Source organism: Sugiyamaella lignohabitans, chromosome C (genome assembly GCF_001640025.1).
Source record: "Sugiyamaella lignohabitans strain CBS 10342 chromosome C, complete sequence".
NCBI classification, from domain to species: domain Eukaryota; kingdom Fungi; phylum Ascomycota; class Dipodascomycetes; order Dipodascales; family Trichomonascaceae; genus Sugiyamaella; species Sugiyamaella lignohabitans.
The window spans coordinates 2,347,279-2,368,055 of record NC_031671.1 but is presented as its reverse complement, the minus strand read 5'-3'; the positions used below and the strand labels follow the sequence as shown (position 1 = coordinate 2,368,055).

Below are 20,777 nucleotides of genomic sequence, written 5' to 3'. Positions count from 1 at the left end.
TCACTTTAAAAGGATTATAGATGTTGAAAATTGGGGAATCATTCTAAGGTTCAAATTTGACGGATCATGATGCTCTCCGTACTTACCTCATATTCGATGCAAGCATTGCGTTTTCTGGATGCTCCACGACCTCCGAATACAACAGACGTCTCTTTTCTCCTTCCAGTGAACCACTTTCAAATGTTAGTACAACTGATTACAGAATTTATAGTCAAAGCTGACCCCTGATTTCACACATTACTCGAGCAAAACGGAGTCCGAGACGTTTGCCCCCATCGCTCAATCTAAACACAACTCACATCTTCACTCGAAGTGGCACGTCCACATCTCGCGAGAGATAGAACGAAAATGCCTTGCCATCCATACTACAAATGGATTTCCTATTGCTCTACTGGTCTCAAGTTTCCAATGTATATTCAAGATAAGATGTGTGATGTGAGATTGTTGATGCCTGATGTATTGATTTGGGCTAGGGCACACTGCCCCTGCAGATTGATTAAGCTGCTTATTTTCAAGGACTTGAATGTGAGACAATATTCAATATATCTCGCTGATAAAACACTTGAATAATCAAACTAGTAAAGTGGGAAGGGATTGAATATGTTATTAAGAGCTAACATAAGTTATAAGACTTTATTTTAACAGCTTTTGTGCTTGGTGGTTCTTATCTTATCAATCATAGCGGCTCAAGTGGCGCAAAACAGCCGCATCAACAGATCGACTGTCGATTACTTGGCCTACAGACCAGCTGAAGATCTTCATTAAGACTCTTCATAGCTTACTTGGCTCTCTGGCTTCGAAACTTGGTATCCTAATAAAAGAGTTTTGAAAAGTTGAAAGTTGGATTTGGGTAGTTCAGCATTCAAAAATAATAGAGAAAACGGTTTTGGTTTCAAAAGACCTAATCTTACAAATTTAAGAATTATTGACACTTATGAATTGATCTCTGCTGGAAGCTGTTCTAGTTATGATAGAAGTTTATGTTGTAGTACATCTGGCTACAACATGCGACGATAGCGGGCTCTATGTCACAAAAGACTCTTCTGAGATTATTGAGCTCGGTTGGAGCATGATCCAAGCGTCGACTCTAAATGAGTTCGCTAGTGATAGCATTTTGATGCGCCCGCTAAATACTCCAATAACATCTATGTGCACATCATTAACCACATTAACATGGGACTCTGTAAAGAATGCTCCTTCTTTTAGAGAGGGAATTATGGCATTCGACAACTATTTACAAGAGACTCTTATTTCAAAAGGAACCGATTTTGCATTTGTTACTCTAAATGGATCTGATTTAAGGGTTCAACTGGCCCGAGAAGCCCATGATAAAGGTGTCATTTTACCTCCCTATTTAAGGCACCCTAAATATTTCGACTTGAGGTCTGAATACACACGCTGGCAGGCCCACCATCCAGAAAGTATTCCTTACTCTGCTGCTTCAATTTCAAGCATTTATGTCGCCTTGGATGTTATGGATGCTAAATCTGGCAATAGGTCTGTAGTACCAAGTGCTACTGAATCTCGAAGGGCTATTGATGCTGCTCATCTAAGCACACAGATCCTACGAGCTTTGATTCAAAAGTCACAACCATCTGATCAACACCCCGATGTTCTTACACGACCTGTTGATACCGCTGCAGATCTTGCGGCCTTTATAAATGAGAACTCCAAAGTTTTACACCTCAGTAATTTACCCCATGATACAACTCAAAGTGAACTGGAGAGCTGGTTTACTCAGTATGGAGGACGACCCATCAGCTTCTGGACCTTGAGAACCCCTGATCCAAATCGATCAGTCGAAGCAGGGTTTGCCTTGTTCTCCTCGCACGAAGATGCCATGGCCAGTCTGTCGATGAACGGTCGTGCTCTCAATGATCGTGCTATCGAGATCTCTCCTTCTAGTAATCGGGTATTAGAGCGAGCCCAGGAAATCCTCTCTCCCTTCCCACCGAGCAAAAACAGACCTCGTCCTGGCGACTGGACGTGTCCTTCGTGTGGATTCTCTAATTTCCAGCGTCGTACTGCCTGCTTTAGATGTAGCTACCCGTCTCCTACCCAAACCAGTATATCCTCTGGTAGCAACGTCAATCACAACCGTAACAACAGTAGCCAGTCGAATATCGCTCTCTATTCGGGCTCTAGTGACTACCAACAGCAGGTAGGGATGGCTCAGTCTCTCAACCCCACCGTTTCAAGTTCTACAAATGCTGCATCAGCTTCTCAGCAAACATTATACCAACAACAACAGCAGCAAACTCAACCCCAATCACAACAAATGCATCTTATGAACCACCCGCAGCATCTTAACCATCAGGTGGCCAGTAATACTATGAATAATGTTAACTCCACTTCGCGTAATTATGGTGTCTTGAATAATAATGGAGCCACTACTGGCCCTAATCAAATCCGTTCCCTACCAAGTGGTGGTAATTTGACAGGCATTCCTTCAGTTCCTTTCCGAGCTGGTGATTGGAAATGCGGAGCTGATGGGTGTAACTACCACAACTTTGCGAAGAATATCTACTGTTTACGATGTGGAGCTCCCAGAGCTACTGCTGCAACCACTGGGGGACCGGTCAATCCACAACACAACCGTGTTCCGAGCTATTCCAAGCAGCCTCAATTCAGTGCCAACCAATATACCCAACCTCTAGCCACTACTGACACGGGCTACCCGCAGCTCCGACAAGCCTCGGGACCACTACCCGGGGTTCAACCGGGCTGGTAATGTATATATTTAATATAGCATATGTGAAGCATGAACACTTAGCTTAGCCTCCGGTGGCTGGGGCTCTGCCCCAGACCCCATTGCTCCTTTCGCTCCGCTCGAGTCGGGCTTCACGGGCCTGATATTAGCTCATAATAAATCATCTCTGCAATTCAGACTGGAAACAAGAGATTCCCTAATCCAAACTAGGAAAGTTCTCTAGTTAGATTTGACGGGGATTCTTGGGGCGGGCTAAATTCAAAACGTAGATTAAATAAAAACTATGTACAAAATATTTACAATTACCACTTCATGCGTGACTGTCTGCTACCGCCACGGAAACTTCCTCTACCACCCTTGTGGCGGGGCTCACGTCGGTCTGTCCATATCTTCTGAGCAGAACCGGCGAGGATAGGAGTGTCGAGACCAAACAAATCAGCGAATTGCTGGTGGTCCCTGATATATGCTCGTGAGTCCATGCGGTATGAACGTTTAATACTACCCACACTGATAAGGACGTTGTTATAAATGTCATTAGCCTCCTCTTCGTCAACGATAGACTCGGGAACAGCTTGTGCTACCTTGGATGCTACTTCGGCATCTGGCTTATAGGTATTCACTTCGTTAGCCATGGTAATCTTGGCAGCGCTTTGAAGACGATTAAGATAGTCTTTCTCATATTTAGACAAAATCAAGAACGATTTACCACTGTTACCAATACGGGCGGTACGACCAATTCTATGGATGTAAGATGCAACATCACTAGGAACGCCTATCTGGAAAACATGCGTCACTTGGGGAAAGTCCATACCTCTAGCAACTACGTCGGTAGTCACAAGGATACTCTGTCGTGATTTACGATATGAGTCAGAAATACGTTGTCTGCTGGCCTGGGTCATCTGGCCATGCAAGGTATGAACAAAGTTGCGACCATGGTCGCCATCAGCAAAATATTCAGAAAGGACTTTGGCAAAATTCTCCACAAGCACCACTGAGGGCATGAAAAGAACGGCTTTAAAGGGTCTGGCTGCTCCGTTGTTACTTTCTTCCAATGCATTCTTAGCAGCTACCAATTCCTTCTCGATATATTCCACACCAGCAGTGTACATCTGAGCCCAGTTAGAGCAAACAATAGAATGTTGCTCGACCAGTTCAGCAGCAGTAGGTTCATTCTTTGGAACAGTATCAACAATCTTGGCTCTCTGTCCAAACTCATCACGAGCAAACGACCTGACGGTCTGGTCAATAGTAGCGGAGAACAAAAGAGTAGGAACCTCACCCTCCACTACCTCGGCAAGTCTATCACGAATAGCCTCTAATTCGTTGCGGAAACCGATATCTAAAAGTCTGTCAGCTTCATCCAAAACCTTGAATCGAAGTCCTTTGAAATGCTTCAATACATTGTCATCCTCAAGAATATCATAAAGTCTACCAGGAGTGGCAACTACAATATCGACGACAGGCTTATTTAAGAAACCAAGCTTCAGTTGTCTGTCTTTAGAAAGACCTCCAACAAAACATTGAGTTTTAATTTTTCGCAATTCACCGTAGGTGGAAATGGCAGTGATCTCATCAGCGATTTGTTGAGCCAGCTCACGAGTAGGCGATATAATCACAGCTTTGACACCTTCTTCTCCAGCTCTTTTAGCTTCTAAGACCTTTTGAAGAGTAGGAATAGCAAAAGCAGCTGTCTTACCAGTACCTGTCTTGGCTCGCACGACAACACTTTCATTTCTGAGAATAGGAATTAGAGTCTGAGCTTGTACTGGGGTCAGACTCGTATATTTTCTGTTATAATGAAGAGAGTTGACAAGAACTCTGGACACAACTTTTTGATTAGCCAATTCCAAAGTTGGAACTCCAGAAAAGCCAGCAGCAGATTCAGAACTGCTTTTCTCGGATTCGGTACTGGTTTCAGATTCAGAACCAGATTCAGCATTCTCTGAGGTCTTTTCTTCTACCTTGGGAAGTAAATCAGTCCATTCAAGTCCTCTTAATTTTAAAATGTCCACTTCATAATCATCCAGTCCCCTTAATCCATCACCTTCACCACCACGGTTTGATAATCTATTTCTTCCAATTACTTTTTCCTGATCCCGTTCACTATCCCGGGTCTTATTCTTTCCACCCCAAGTTCCTCTAGCATTGCCCTTACGGCCAGTTGAACCTTGGAAGCTATTATAGCCACCTCCATAGCTGTTGCTACCTCTATTATTATTTCCGTAGTTATTGCCATAGTTATTGCCATGATTGTTGTAATTATTAGATGATCCATAATTCTTGCTTCGTTTTCTGTCATAGCCAGTTCCAGATGACTGCCTTGTACTATTTTTTCCGTAGGCCTCTAAATTTTGGGAAGCAGTATGAAAACACGAGTTAGGGGCAATAGTAGCCGAAATGGCCCTTACAGCATCTAAATATCCCCTCCTGATGGTAGGATTGGCTGACAATATCAGCAAATTAGAGCTTTTACTAAACATATCTGATAAGCTCTAACTGACTGAAGCTAATAAATAGAAGAGATGAGGATATGGCTTAATATCTTCTAACCTGGAGACGCATGTTCTTGATCTACCGAAATTTTTGCAGCTGGCCTAATCAAGCCTGTCATCGCAGATCAGAACCTGGATACCTGCAAGCTCCCAATCAGGTCGAGCCGCGCGCGCCTCACGGTTGCAGCATAATCAAAGTATAAAGAATGAACAACAAAATTTAAGGAGTATCTTCTGCAACTCATAGCACGAAAGCGACAAATTGGTTGCGAACCAAGTTAGAAACGTAGGTAAATGTGATCGAAAAGGGCCGAGAGAGAAGTATAATTGTGTGGAAAGTATAGTAGGTGTGATTTCGACAATTTATACTCAACATATGATATTCTCGAAAACGGTGTGTGATGATACTACCGATGCGATTATTGGAAATAAACGACGATGATAAGAATGAAAATGGCAAATAATAGCGACAAGTGATTAAACAAATGAGTAAGCTAATTTTCGACGGCTTACAAAGTACAATTAATAGTAGACAACTGTTGGGGGATTATTATAGCAGACAAGGAATGGTTGGTGAACAATATGTTCGTGTCTGGTTTTGTCGTCGGTCAACGATTAGGATCGGCTGTAGTATCAAGTCCGGTATACCAATCAAACCGTATACAAATGAACTTATTATTATGACTGATAACGATATTGTTGTTCCAACATTAGATACCCCCAAGGTACTGATGGTGCTATATGAATGAGCATCACCGGTACTTGCTAGCAGAAGCACTACTTTATCTAAGATCAGTTGTTCAATAGGTTTTATTAGATATGCTCTGGTGGTTTACGTCAAAACAACTAATCGTAGCGGTTTATAGCAGTGGTTTTATATAATTTGTGACGGAGACACCAAATGGCGCGTTGGCAGATAAATGGCAGTCCTTCGCGACAGACAGCCTAGTGGTTCTATCGCGAGTTACTAATAAACTCGTGTGATATTGCTTTAACAGAAACTTATACAGACAGACATACAGTCTATTTAGGAACTAAACAGTATCCTAAGTTTATCAGGCGACTATTCGGAAGTAAAATTCCGAGAGTAAGGGCCTGCCTGCTAGGGTTTGTTTGTTCGTAAGCATATTTTGGCGGCAAGATTACTGTAGCTATCACCAGGTGACCCGTTACTCACTGTCTGTGTTCTCACTATAGGTTACTTGCCGGCATTTCTCTCTATTGTCTCTATAGCCAGACTGCCGACTGAGTAATATAGAAAAGGTTAGGTTTGGGTGCCTATACTGGAAATATTGTTGGGAGTAACAGTTGAGATAACATTTCTCACTCAAATCACTTATCATTTATCACTGCCGTGCGTCTGAAAAACGGTGCCGATGATTACCTGTTCGGGAGGATAAACTGGTCGACTGAGGACCCTAGCATGCGGTGTATAAAATGCGGTTCGAGCATGGATCCCTGTCTTGACTTCATATTTCTTTTATACCTATTGTTCAGACTTCTTTTTTCACTGCTACTGTTTTTGTTTTGTTTTTTTGCCGTTTTCCTTTTGTTATTTCTTGTTTAATTGTCACAACTGTTTTAGTAGGAAGGTTTCGTTTTTGTTGCAGTAGTTCATTCCTCTCACCATATTCTTGATCAATAATGTTTTCTCTCTCAAATGCTCAGTCTTTTTTCCAAACAGTATCTAACGAATATTTTAGCTTTCAATCTAATATAATGGACGACAGTGGGTCCGTGGCCCCTGATCCAGGCACCATTGACCTGTTATCAGGAAATACTGCTAATGGTAGCATAGATACCAATAATCCAGATTTCGGTCAAAATCTGTTTAATGACCTTTTTGGAGGCTCGTCAGGTTCCGGTGTTGGCCATAGACCGTCAATTGATTTGACTTTGGACAATGATGTCGTTGAGGATGGTACTTCTAAAGAACCTACTCCACAGCCTCATTCGGCCCTGCAGCCTCAAATGCAAACTCAAATACAGCCTCAAACTCATAATAATCAGCAACAAATAGACCATCTTTCCACGACACAAGACCATCATTTGCATCAATTAGACCACCAAACACAAAATATATCCCTATATCAGAATGATGAGTCTCAGCAAGCCTCACTTATGGGTCACGGTCACCAAATGCCTGGCCAATTTCAACAGCAACAGCAACAGCAGCAACAACAATTTAACAGAGAGCAATTCCAGCAAGCTCAACAGGCTATCAGATCACCTGGCCTATCACATACCTCACAATCGACATCTTCTACACCAACTCCAATGACAATGTCTTCTGGCTCTACCTCACCAAATCCAACCTCAGCAGCCAATGATTCCCCATATCCAACGAACCCTAATCCACAATTTCAGCCCGGTCAATACGTACAGAGAACTGCAGGGGCCCATGCATTCTACGAGCCCGCATTGTCATGGCAACAACATGGTAAGTTTTTCTCCTTCGGGTGTGATCACGTGATTACCCCTGAATTTTGTCGATCTAAAAGATGTTGACGCTAGGAACATTGCAGAACTTGGGAATTTCAAATGTTTTCTGGTGCTTAAAAAATGAGATCACCATAATACTAATTAGAAGGCGATACTAACAAGATTAGGAACTCCTACCTCGACACAAGACCAGACTCAGATACAAGGTCAGGCAACTGCCGGTGCTCAAAATGTGAAAACTAGTGGCATAAGTATGGGTCAGGTTAGCCCAAATCCTGTTCAGACACCCGTCACTGCGCAGTATGTACCATGGGTTCCGGTCACCAGTGGTGCCGCCCAAACAGTTCCAAGCCAAGCTAGTCCTACTCAAGGGCTCAAAATCGATCATTTGCCTGTTCCATTGCAGACAATATTGATGAACCCCCCTCTACGTGATAGACCCATGTTACAAGCTCAAGTTATTGCTGAATATTTTCAGGCTTATGCCAGAGCCCAGCAGGAGCAGCAACAGAAACAATTGCAGAAACAACAACAGCAACAACAACAGCAACAATTTCAAGAACAACAGCTTAATCAACAACAAGAGCAGCAGCGCCAGTTAGAACTTCAACGCTTGCAACAGCTACAGCAATACCAGCAAATGCAGATGCAGCAACAACAACAAAATCAATTTCAACAACAATTTCAACAACAGCAGTATGCATTTATGAATCAGGGTCAACAAGCAATTCCAATTCAGTCTCCTTCCTCTTATCACCAAGCATTAACACCCGGTACCCAGCCACTGCCACTGCCAGTGAACTATGAACTGTATCAACACCCTCCTACTGGAGCCAATTTATCGCCGTCTGAAGTCGAGAAGTTACAACGCCAGCAGCAAATTGTCCTTGAACAACAGAAAAGATTAGAGTTGAGAAGGGATCAAGATGCTAAAGGCAAGAACACTGGAAAGAGGACCGCAACAGGCACTATTACCGGCGATGAAAGTCAGGCAAAGAGAAGCAAAATCAGTCCTTCACCCCTAAATGTTGCAGAGTTCTATCGTCAACAGCAGTTGCCAGAAGCTGGTCAAACTGGAAGTCCATTCAATGCAACAGACGATATCCAAGATAAGCTTGATATACTTAATGCACAATCACCACCAGTACCACTTAAGTTGCGCATTAGACCACTTTTTACTGACAATTTCACCGACATGGCATTTGTCGGCGAGAAATTCCGAGACCTGATCCTCGAAGAGTCAAAGAAGGAATGGAAGACTGTGCAGGATGACGATGAATTAAGTGAGTATCTCAATATTGCTCTCGATAACGGATCTCCAGAATTTTGGAAGACTTTTGATGATACCAAGAAGAAGTTTCTTGTTCGAATCACAAACTGGATGAGACATCTGATTCGTGATAGAGTCGAAGGCAAACATTACGGGTTACTATTGGTTGGACTCAAAGTCTTAGCCAAGATAAACTTGTCCACTGCTGCTATAGAATCTCTCAAGTTGGAAAAGACTCTTGCTAAAGCTATGGAACATGGAGATGCCGAAATAAGAAACCTTTGTAGACAGGTTCTCAAGATAGCCCCTAAGAAGGTGGTCAAAACTGCCCCTCCAGCTCGTCCTGCTGTAATCACTAAGAAGCCGAAACCAAGCACTGCCGCTAGCTCTACTGTCCCTGTGAAAGCAGTCAGCAGTGCTAAGGAAGCCACTACTAAACCCGCACCTTCTGTTACTGGCTTGGCTCCTTCGAAACTGCCAACTTCAAAACCTGAGTTAAAACCAAAATCTGCATCTGCCACAGCAACTTCTGATAGCTCAAGTTCGACCACCACAACTAATGCCACCAGGTCATCAAGTTCCAGCTTTTTCGATACTATTAAAAGTGCTAAAGTGTCTAAACCAGCATCTTCTAGCACTAGTACTAGTACTGGACCAACATCTTTAAAGTCTGCCGTATCATCTTCAATCACGGCAGCAAGTCAAAAAGCCAAACCTGCAGCAACTGCCAAGCCATCTTCGGCACCCATGACAATGCTGTTCTCCGGAGCTGCTTCTATCAAAAGTCAAATTGAGAAGAATAAGGAGAAGGCAGTTATTACTGGTTCAAAGAGTAGCGCGGGTCCAGAAACTAAGAAAAAGACCAAAGTTAAGAAGTCTGTGCATTGGAAAGCTGCTGATGACCTTGTGCAAGTTAGATATATAAGTGACGGCGAAGATAATGAGGAGGAACCACACCATAAAATGCATGCATCCGACAGAAGAACCATGGACTTCCATGAAGCTTTGCAGTTTAAGAATATCCCTGAAATCGATGAAGAGCTCGACTGGTACGAACCTGTGGAATTTGATTGGCAAGACGATGTAAAGAAGTCCTTCCGTCGTGCAGGATATCTCAAGAGAGGAGGTATTCTCGAGCCCAAAAGTGAGGAGGCAAAGATACAAAAGGCTCGTGAGTCTCATGCTCTCATCGCTGTATATACCTCTGTTGATGATGTACCGGATAATCCATCACCGCCAGATGCATCAGATGAAGCAAATGATCTAAAAACCAATGGTAATCTGGTTATTATCAGGTTACCAGAAGAGCTCGAACTGAATCCTATTGTGCTCAAGTTCAACGATGAATTACTTATACGGCAGAAGATTGAACAGGCAAGCCAGATTCTCGGAGAAGTTACAAAACTCAGTTCTCAATCACCTCCCCAAACAGACTCCACTACTAATACTTCCAACAAATCTGCATTGCCACCTTTACCTCCACCTCCTCCACCACCATCAGTTCCTCCTGCTGGAATTCCTGACCTCAGCGATGTTTTCAAGTTTCTTGGCAATCTTGCTCCTATACAATCCCGCTCAGGATTTATTGCACCACCACCGCCACAGAGTGGGAATGACAATAGTTCATGGCACGGGTCCCATGGTCAAGATGATGATGACAGGATTAAGCAACTACGTTCTCGCGATGTTCGTCCTTATGTTCGTAATTACAAAGGGCATGACTCTTACAATAAGCCTTGCTCATTTTTCGCCAGAGGTACTTGCAAATTTGGCGAAAAGTGCAAAAATGTTCATGAGGGGCCTTAAATTTCCCCACTATTATGTCAGCTAACGATCCATTTAATTTATTTTGCTAAATTTTTTTGTTAATACTATTTAATTTGTTATCTATTTTACGATAATTCTCCAAACAGCTTGGGGTTTCATCTCAAGGCCGTAATCCTATGGCAACTAGTCCCTGTTTCTGCTCGTGATTAATCGATTATTCTATATAAATAAATTTAAATTACAACCTAGGCTTGATACACCCGGTCCTGAAAGTCAGGCATCTCCGGACCCCGACAATTGTCACATGCGAAAAATTAAACTTTCTATCTCGCAGAGCACAGCCGTGCCAACCATACTGGTGTGCATGGCCCATTACATCACGCCCCTAATTATTGCGAACCATAATATTTGATAAATAATAAAACAGCAATCAGAATTTGGGGCAAAGTAAAGGGTTCACGCGTTTTTATTTTAACTACATTTAGGTAATCTGTCTATTGGCAGCAGTGGTGAGATTGATTTTGTCTCGCATATCGCACCTTTAATTTTGTTATCGTTAAAGAAAATCGTCAGTGACAACCGCAGTTCGACATGTTTGACGAGAAGTCCCCTGATTCGCCCGACTCGGACTTTGACCCTAGAAAACCTTCAACTAGAGTCTTGGGTACTCAAATAGCAATTGCTGTGGCATTAGGGAGTATATCTTTCCTATCATTTTGTATACTACGATACCGATGGCCCAAGTTATATGCAGCCAGGACTGCTAGGAAGAAGGGTATTCCGCCACTTCCACAGTCACTTTTCGGGTGGTTAATTGCATTGTATAATATCACGGAACAAGAGATTCTCGATTATGCTGGATTAGATGCTTTTGTATTTCTAGGCTTTTTCAAAGCTTCGATCCAACTTCTGTCGCTTTGCACAGTGTGCGCTGTGACGGTCATTAGCCCCATTCGATTGCATTACACTGGAAAATATGACCAGGGTGAAGACTATGATACCATGACTTTGGTGAGAAGGTCTATGATGGCTATTTTACCACGAACAACATATCTTGATGGGTATGCTAATAATGGCAAGAAACACAAAGGAGGGGATGGCTCTTCACCTGAGGACTATCCTCCCTATTTATGGGTATATGTCGTCTTCACATATTTATTCACAATATTCGCAGCTGCTGTGATGTTACGACAAACTCTAAAGGTATTGCGAGTGCGTCAAAAGTATCTTGGAGGTCAAAATTCCATTACCGATAGAACTATTAGAGTTGCTGGTATTTCTCCTCGACTTAGAACAGAAGCTGCTATTAAAGAACATATAGAAAACTTGGGCATTGGAACAGTAAGATCAGTCAGCATTTGTCGAGACTGGAATAAACTTGATCGTTTGTTCGACGAGAGAGAGGTTATTATCAATAAACTTGAAAGAGCATGGAGCGAATATTTGGGCCCTACATGGGATGAGAGTGAGCATGGATTACCCACTCCGTCACCATCAGAATCAAATAGCAGCTCTCGTGTGTCTATTGGTCAACGGGTGGCAAATGGAGTAGAAGATTATGAATCTGATTACGAGGATTTAATTGATACTAATGAGCATTCAAGTTTGTTACTTCCCAGACAAAGTGCATTGCAGCTTGGCTCGAAAAATAGAGGATTTACTAGACCAACTGAACGAGAGGGTCTTTTTGGTTGGTTCGGGCCCCGAGTTGATGTCATTGACAAGTATACATTTAGACTGGAAGAGCTGGATGCTGAGATTGCTGAAGTTCGTCAGCAAGAGTTTCCTGCCACAAGCACGGCATTTGTTACTATGGATTCAGTGGCCAGCGCACAAATGACTGCACAAGCTGTCCTTGATCCAAGACCCTACAAATTAATTGCCGATACAGCACCAGCACCTCATGATGTGGTATGGAGAAATTTGTATATGAGCAAAGGCGAACAAATCGTTCGTACATACTCGATTACATTTGCAATTGCAATTTTAACTGTTGCAAGTTTGGTGCCAATCACATCGTTGGCTTCATTTTTACAGTTCGACTCCATCAAGAAGATATGGCCAGCTTTGGCTCAGTTGCTTGAAAAATCAGAATGGGCATTGGCATTTGTTACAGGTATTCTGCCTCCACTCTTGTTGACGCTATTTAACGTAATAATGCCTTACTTCTATGGATATCTTTCAACCTTGCAAGGATTTGTCTCACATGGGGAGGTCGAGTTGTCTGTGATTAGTAAGAACTTTTTCTATGTGTTCTATAATCTGTTCTTATTCTTGACTGTTGCAGGTGCAAGCTACTGGTCCTACCTTAAAGATACCACGCAGATTGCATATGAGCTTGCCAAACAGATGAGTCAACTCTCGTTGTTTTATGTTGACTTGATTATTCTTCAGGGCATCGGTATGTTTCCTTTGAGACTACTTCAAATGGGAAGTGTTTTACGATTCCCTCTATTTGCTGCTCAGTGCAGGACTCCCCGGGATTATCGAGATTTGTATAAACCAGCAATATTTAATACTGGTATCCATTTGCCACAACCGTTATCAATTCTCATAATTGTTCTGCTGTACAGTGTGCTGTCAACCAAGATTCTTGCATTTGGAACCATCTATTTTATATTTGGTTATTTCACTTACAAGTACCAGCTCATATATTCGATGGTTCACCCTCAGCACTCGACTGGACAAGCTTGGCCGCTTATTTTCCGCAGGGTGTGCGTTGGTATTGTCTTGTTTCATTTGGCCATGGCTGGTATTCTGGCTCTTCAAAAAGCATATTTCCTAGCAACGATGCTGGCTCCTCTACCGATTATGACTTTTGGATATTGGTATAATTTTGAGAAGAGTACAGCTCCACTTCTCCATTTCATTGCTCTACGTGCAATTGAAACAAAAGGAAGTGCCGGCAATAGCGTTCAAGGCGCTCAGCTATCTGATAATGCCATTGCTGAGGAAGAAGATTCAGATGATTCTAACTCAGATGGGTTTGGATCGCATACATTCAGTCTTGTTCGAGGCTCGTTACCTTCGAGAAGTTCACCTCAGTGGGCCTCTTTAGTTCGTAGGCAACGGTCGAAGAGCAAAACATTGGATGAACAGCGGGAAAGATTTCAGACATACATAAATCCAAATCTTGTCCGACCACTAGATGGACCATGGATTGGTCTAGAGGGTGATGAAGTGATATTTGTTGGTAGCGAAGGAACCCAAAGGAGGAAAGTGAGGTTTGAGGAGTGGGAATAGTTGGACTTTTTTGCATTTTTTTAATACCATTTTTGGTCATTTAAATTTTTTTTTTACCTAACAGCTGGTTTTATGTAGCTGCTTCATTTTTAATACTAATTGTAATTAATGCTTATTTTTTATTTCTTATACAGCATCACATCAAATCTTTAAATTTTTTCATAACTCATTAAATATTAATGATATCAAGTACCATTAATGAACGTCTATTGACTAGGTACAAATAGCCATAAGTAAGGACGTGAATAAATAGTCGCAACACAAATTTTTTAGCACGATAGCACTGGCAGTAATTCCAATGGCAATGAAGTAGCCACATCCGAGTATTATCGTCAATACCTCAGCTATATTGAAATTGACAGCCCAACCTACAAGTTTCTCCTCAAACGGTACATCATATGACCAGATCAACATGAGAATTGGAAACAGTTTAGATAGCGAAGCAATTAAAATAGCTGTCGAAAGCGCATTTGGCCTCTTCCAACCGACCAGCCTCGATGCAAGAAACCGTATTGTAATATGAACAGCCACTGTGTCCAAGATACAATATACTAGATATATCAGGTACTGCATTAGCACCGGCTGGCGAAGAATCACAGCATTGACTGGCGATGGATTGGTGCTTTTTTCGGCACGTGCCCATGTCAGGTAGACATCAAACAGAGTTATAAGTAGCCACATTCGTCTGGCCTGAGGATGCAATTTATCGCTATTTTCTGAGGGCGATAATACATTGAATACCATGTGTCTATAGGCTTGTGGTTTGAGAAGCAGCAAGTCGATGGCGATAACCACCCCGTCATACTCTATGTACTTGTCGGCAAATTTATTACAATTCGGACATGTTGTGCTCCTAATGTTGGTAGGGGAGTAGGAGACATACAGTGAGCTCACCGTATGAGTACACTCGATACAAATCATACCGCAGCTGTCTCAGGGGAATTACAACATCAGCTTCACGACTTTCTACTTGCCCAGTTTGCCCTTACCCAGTTTTCCATACAGGTATGAAAAGTATATGCCAGTAGATACTGATTCTAACATCCGATCTCAGCTCAGTTGATTGTACTTAATCTGGGGATAAAAAAAGGCTGACTTGTATAATCACAGTCAAGGAATTGGGCTGATGGTAAACTCACAAGCGATAAAAACGGAAATGAGGCGCTGCCCCATCCGTTTCTTCTGTCCCTGAGATTATAATCATCATAGGCATTAGTGATTAAATAGGGTAGATGTAGTATCTCACATGCAAAAATCAGGTGTAGACCCCGTGAAAGAGACCTGCTCGACAACTTGTTGGTTCTATAAGCTGTAATTTTTCAACGAGTTGTGTCAGCAAGTCAAAAGCAACTGGATGGAATCGGTAACTACACCACCACTGATTCAATAATCGTGAGCTATTTTATACGTCACGCGAGATCAACTACATGAAATCATCATCATCAAACTCATCGTAGTTTGTAGTATCCTTCTTGGCATCGATCTTAAGAGAAGTGTCCTTGGCAATTGGCTTGGGCTTCTTCTTACCTCTGCTAGCACGCTCTTCACGTTGCTTGTCATTGGTCAAAGCGTTCAATGTACTGGTAACCTTTCTAGCTTGATCAGAAGTCAAGGGCTTGCAAACGTCACGGACAAAGTCGGTGATGAAGTTGGCGAATTGAAGAGTTGACTTCTCAGACAAATCGGTCAAGATAGGAACCAGGGTCTTGCGGAGAGCGTCAAACTCGGCCTTAGTATTAGGCTTGAAAATCGTTAAATCAGAGAGTTTACCAGGGGTTGCGGCACTAGCAGCGGCAGCGGCATTAGCATTAGCAGTGGCAGCAGCACGGGGGTGAATGTCGACAGCACCAAAGAGAGCAGCTGCGTTGTTAAGATCACTATCGACCTCAGCCTTTCGCAGTCTTTCTTTTTTAGCAGCAGCATCTTCTTCAGACTTGGCAAGAGCTGCCTTTTCACGTGCTTCTTGTTCCTTTTTTTCTCTTTCAGCAACTCTTTGGGCCATGGGAACTCTGACACGAGTAGGTCCAGCAGGAGTGGATTCTTCTTCGGATTCTCCAGCAGCCTCCCAGTCGTCTAAAACTCCATCTTCTTCTTCATCGTCGAACTTTCCTTGCACAGCGGAAACAGGGACTTCATAGTCCTCATCATCCCAGTTAGACATGTTGACTAATATAATTACAAAATTCCAGTGAGAGTCGATTAAAATACCAAACTAAAAGAGGAGATGTCGGTATATAACTTCACACCAGTTTATTTGGGGTTTTTGAAATTATAGGTTTCTCGCAGTAATATCCTTGAGATTTGTGTTGAATCAACAGCTGGTTGACTGAGATATGCTCTCTTAAATGAGGTCAATACAGAAAATTTGAGATTCTTCAGACAGTTGCAGCGTTAATTGATTTAACCCACTATTTTGAAAAATTATCCTTGCCCTGATCTAGCCGTGCATAGAGATGCTGCGTGATAGAGCTCTCATGTCTGTAAAGGTATCTGCGAAGGAGCTGCAGATGCTGTTGTTACTCGTGTCAGTGACATTGTCAACAGATTAATAGAAACAAACGAATCTGGTAGATAAACAATGTCAACAGACTCTTCGTCAACACTTGTTGAATGGGCCAAGGAATCTGGTATTGAACTTAACAACTGTGAAATTCGGAAGACCGAGAACAGTGGGAATGGTGTGTTCTTTAAAGGATTCCGCTCTGACAAGAAACTTGACGGTAGCGACATCGAGCATCCATTATTAAAAATACCCAAGCAATTGATTATTACAAAAGATCGGATTGTTCAATTGGCCGAAACTCGTCCATTCCTCAAAAATTTATTATACAAGACAAATACTGGCGACAATCAGCAAACTACTACACCCGAAGCTCCCAACGCTAGACAAAGCTTGGCAAGATTCTTAATTTATCTAATATTAAGTTCTCGTAGAGGAACTCCAGATTATGAATTTGGCTCATGGCTGGCCCTTTTACCTCCAGGTAAAGACATTGATTTGCCTTTTACATATCCCGACGACGATTTAGACGAGATTGAGAGATCCAGTATTTTCGATGCAGTTATTGCTAAGAAGACCAATTTAAGACTATCCTACGAAGACTTTTTTTCTAATGCTGACTTTAGAAAGCAAATTGCTGAATATGTTAATTCTGGTGAGAACAAAAACCTCCGTCAGATTGATACAGAGGTTACATATCACGATTGGCAGCTGGTTGAAGAGTGGATTTTATCTAGAAGTCTGAATCTACCAGTCATAACTAGTAAAGGTACTTCAAATGAAAACGGAAAAAGTAAAGACAATGAGCGTGCTGAAAATGAACAAGACGAAGACAATGAAAATGAAAATGAAAATGAAGATGAAATTGAACTAGAAATCGCTCTTGTTCCTATACTTGATATGTGTAACCATGCGACTGATGCCAATGCTCGTTATGAAGTTGAAGATGAGGGAAACGTTGTCCTGCTCTTCAGAGACAATCTTTCAATTGAGGACATTGAAAAGCTTACAGACAAAGAAATTACAATTTCGTATGGATCTGATAAGAGTGCTGGAGAGTTTTTGTTTACATATGGATTCATTCCTGAGGGATACAAAACAGCTAAAGAATTATCTCGATTTTATTCAGTTGAGGATACGAATATCGTAAAACTATTGGACCCTGATAACTATTCCAAGAGTGAAGATCGCATTCCCTATGCTTTTCTGACGAACTTCCTGGATAGACCAGTGAATCGGTTTCAGATCTCTTACCCATCACCAGAGTCTCCTTATCCAAGATGGCATGATGATCTTCTCTTTCTTCTGGCTTGTGAAGATAACTTGCTTGTGCATAAGAATGACGAAGAAGGGTACCTCGAGTTGTATTATAGCGGATACGAAGTTGATCTCAATGATGTTGAACGATTTTTACTGGCAGTTGATAGAACCAAATTTTTAACTGAGATTGTTCCTCGAGCTGATTCATTGGCTGAGAAGTTTCTGCAAGCTGTTTTGACGCAAATTGAATTGGGTGGTGAGATTGGCTCCTCTGCAGATATTCCCAGAACAAGCCAACACGAGCTGATTAAATTAGAGATCGCTCTGATCGAGGAAACTATCAAAGGCATTGAACATCACAAACAAGAAGTCTCCAATTTGAAGTCACACGTTAACCTTGACGAAGTAAATAAGGGACTCAAGGACACTGTTATTAGCGATAAGTAAATGAAAACCCTAACCGTTATCATTAGATCAGTGATTAAGTGGGGACGATCATTCTACTCAGAGATAGAGGTATTTAGATCAGTACTTGTATATAACTTGATGTGATAGACATAATTCATATTCTTTTCCTGGTGGACTATTTGTTTTGCTCTTCGAGAATATGGCCATTACAACGAAACGTTTTACTGGTGACGAGACTGTGAATATTACCAGCTCGCTTGAGAGCATTGTTCAGCGGATATTATCGAATAGGCATTTGACCCCCTTCATAATTTCTATAATTTCGAGTTTGTTTGTTCCCCACCAATCTTGTCTAGTCCCCTGGTGGTTCTAGCCCCCCTCCCAACCCCGACGTGACCCCGTCCTGACCCTGTCAGTACCCCAGATGCATGCCTTTACCGCTGGAACCCCCACCAGCTGATAAGCGCGGAGAAGCTGATCTGGCGGGGGCATATCTTCAACCCCCCCTGCGTGATCTCAGCCAGTAGAATGTAGCAGCTAAAGATAAGTCTACTTAACACAGCCAGTCCGCAAATATCAATTGATCTGTTTCTAGGCTATTACTGCTCATATTTTACTCTATCAAAATGGCTACATTCTCTTCTGCCTTTCACCCCTCTCCTGATGTTGCTGCTCTGAGGAAGCAGTATGTTGGCAAGACTCTGGCTGATATCCCCACACCAGCTTTCATTGTCAACCGCAAAGTCATGAAGAAGAATTGTGATACAATGTTGCAACGAGCTGCCAATATGAAGGCTGCTTTTCGTGCACACGTTAAGACCCACAAGTGTGATGAAGGAGTAATTCTACAATTGGGTCCTGATGGACAGTGCGATAGAGTGGTCGTATCAACTCTTATGGAGGCCTGGAAAATGATCCCGTTCTACAAGAGTGGTCAAATTAAAGATGTCTTATATGGTCTCCCAGTAGTGAAATCTCGTCTTGATGAGCTTTCTGCTTTAAGAAAAGAGGTTGCTGAACTTCGTCTCATGATTGACCACCCCAGTCAAGTTGATGTCCTAAATTCATACAATGAGAAGACCGGTGAAAAGCCCTGGTCTATTTTCATTAAAGTGAACATGGGTACTAATAGAGCTGGTGTTATCAGTGAGTCTGAAGAACTAAAGAAACTGATCCAAAAGGCTTTAGATAGTACCAAAGCTGTATCATTATACGGTTTCTACTGCCATGCAGGACATTCATATGCATCATCCAGTCAAGACGAGGCCAAGAAATATCTATATCAAGAAATTGAGGCTGCTGATAAGGCTGCTGTTATTGCCAAGTCTCTCAAGCCAGATTTAGATCTGGTGATTTCAGTAGGATCCACGCCTACAAGTCATTCCTCCGAGGCTGTTGAGCTGGACAAGCTTGCCAACCTGTCTGCTCATCTTGAGCTCCATGCTGGCAACTATCCATTCTGCGATTTACAACAAATTGCCACGAACTGCATTACAAAGGACAATGTTGCTTGCACTGTTCTTGCTGAGGTCGCTTCCTGCTATGCTGGTAGAGGCACCTTAGCTCCAGGAGAGACGCTTGTCAATGCAGGCGTTATCGCTCTCGCTAGAGAACCTGGTCCAATTCCCGGTCTTGGACAAGTCGTTACTCCTGGTCATGAAGGATGGTTTGTTGGCCGTGTGAGCCAGGAGCACGGAATTCTCGTTCCCGGAGAAAAAGCTGCTACTCCAGAATTCCCGGAACTCGGTGACAGACTCCAAATCATCCCTCAGCATTCTTGTATCACTGCCAATGCCTATCATTGGTACTATATCACTGATGACGACGACAAGGTTGTTGACATCTGGGGCACCTGGAGAGGATGGTAGATAGCTTATAGATTTAATATTACTAATATTAATATTATTATAAATTTTTTGCATCTGAAATTGCATCATAGATGTATGGAGTTGTTACTTCTTCAAGACCACCTAGCAGTTGACAGATGGTCAATTACTACAGTTAATTGATTTGAACTATCGAGATAACGATTTTATTACTATTATTAAAAGTCTATTAATTTTTACATGTAGTTTGTTTATTTAGGAAGGGCAGCAATGCACTCGATCTCAACATCGGTGTGCAATGGCAATTGGTGGACAGCAACACAGGTTCTGACAGGCTTGGGCTCAGCAAAGTACTTGGCGTATACCTCATTAACAGCACTAAAGTTCTCAATGTCGTCAAGGAAGATATTGACCTTGATAGCATTGTCAATGCTGGTACCAGCAGCCTTCAAGACAGCAGAGAGATTCTCCAAAACTTGTTTCTAGATCGTCAGTTAGTATGTGAACAACTCACAAGATTAATTGAAATACTTACAGTTCTGTCAGCAACAGTTCCCTCGATCAATTTTCCAGTCTTGGGGTCAGCACCAACTTGACCAGAACAGTAGACAAGTCCATTGTGAATAAGAGCTTGAGAAAGCACAGGAATGGGGGCAGGAGCCTCAGTGGTAAGAACTTGTTGTCTGTAAACCATTGTTGAGTTATTAATCGACTTTTTTTATGAAATAACCGAGTTTGTTATAGTAAAGTAGAGATCCAACTGGGAATGCCAAACTTAAATATATTGAATAAGATAATCACACAATTGATCCACTAACTGCTAAGTCCTAAATAGATCGGACTGATTGCCGCCAAGCGT

The 20,777-nt window shown here is 42.2% G+C and overlaps 7 protein-coding genes across 7 annotated transcripts; 5 read left to right on the top strand and 2 right to left on the bottom strand.

Moving 5' to 3' along the window:
* Positions 1–1,147: 1,147 nt before the first annotated feature.
* NRP1 (Nrp1p) lies at positions 1,148–2,731 on the top strand (the record flags this gene model as incomplete). The annotated part of the gene is made up of 1 exon (XM_018881530.1): positions 1,148–2,731. The coding sequence occupies one exon, from the start codon at positions 1,148–1,150 to the stop codon at positions 2,729–2,731; it is 1,584 nt and encodes a 527-aa protein (XP_018734115.1).
* Positions 2,732–3,012: 281 nt separating this feature from the next.
* On the bottom strand, positions 3,013–5,190 carry MSS116 (Mss116p; the record flags this gene model as incomplete). The annotated part of the gene is made up of 1 exon (XM_018881529.1): positions 3,013–5,190. One exon carries the CDS (start codon positions 5,188–5,190, stop codon positions 3,013–3,015), a length of 2,178 nt encoding a protein of 725 aa, XP_018734114.1.
* Positions 5,191–7,897: 2,707 nt separating this feature from the next.
* On the top strand, positions 7,898–10,720 carry AWJ20_4457 (mRNA cleavage and polyadenylation specificity factor complex associated protein; the record flags this gene model as incomplete). The annotated part of the gene is made up of 1 exon (XM_018881528.1): positions 7,898–10,720. One exon carries the CDS (start codon positions 7,898–7,900, stop codon positions 10,718–10,720), a length of 2,823 nt encoding a protein of 940 aa, XP_018734113.1.
* A 552-nt stretch (positions 10,721–11,272) lies between these two features.
* On the top strand, positions 11,273–13,924 carry AWJ20_4456 (Csc1p; the record flags this gene model as incomplete). Its single annotated transcript, XM_018881527.1, has 1 exon — positions 11,273–13,924. The coding sequence occupies one exon, from the start codon at positions 11,273–11,275 to the stop codon at positions 13,922–13,924; it is 2,652 nt and encodes an 883-aa protein (XP_018734112.1).
* Positions 13,925–15,347: 1,423 nt separating this feature from the next.
* On the bottom strand, positions 15,348–16,085 carry HCR1 (Hcr1p; the record flags this gene model as incomplete). The annotated part of the gene is made up of 1 exon (XM_018881526.1): positions 15,348–16,085. One exon carries the CDS (start codon positions 16,083–16,085, stop codon positions 15,348–15,350), a length of 738 nt encoding a protein of 245 aa, XP_018734111.1.
* Positions 16,086–16,502: 417 nt separating this feature from the next.
* set8 (lysine methyltransferase Set8 (predicted)) lies at positions 16,503–18,131 on the top strand (the record flags this gene model as incomplete). The annotated part of the gene is made up of 1 exon (XM_018881525.1): positions 16,503–18,131. The coding sequence occupies one exon, from the start codon at positions 16,503–16,505 to the stop codon at positions 18,129–18,131; it is 1,629 nt and encodes a 542-aa protein (XP_018734110.1).
* A 587-nt stretch (positions 18,132–18,718) lies between these two features.
* DSD1 (D-serine ammonia-lyase DSD1) lies at positions 18,719–19,960 on the top strand (the record flags this gene model as incomplete). Its single annotated transcript, XM_018881524.1, has 1 exon — positions 18,719–19,960. The coding sequence occupies one exon, from the start codon at positions 18,719–18,721 to the stop codon at positions 19,958–19,960; it is 1,242 nt and encodes a 413-aa protein (XP_018734109.1).
* Between the last annotated feature and the right edge of the window lie 817 nt (positions 19,961–20,777).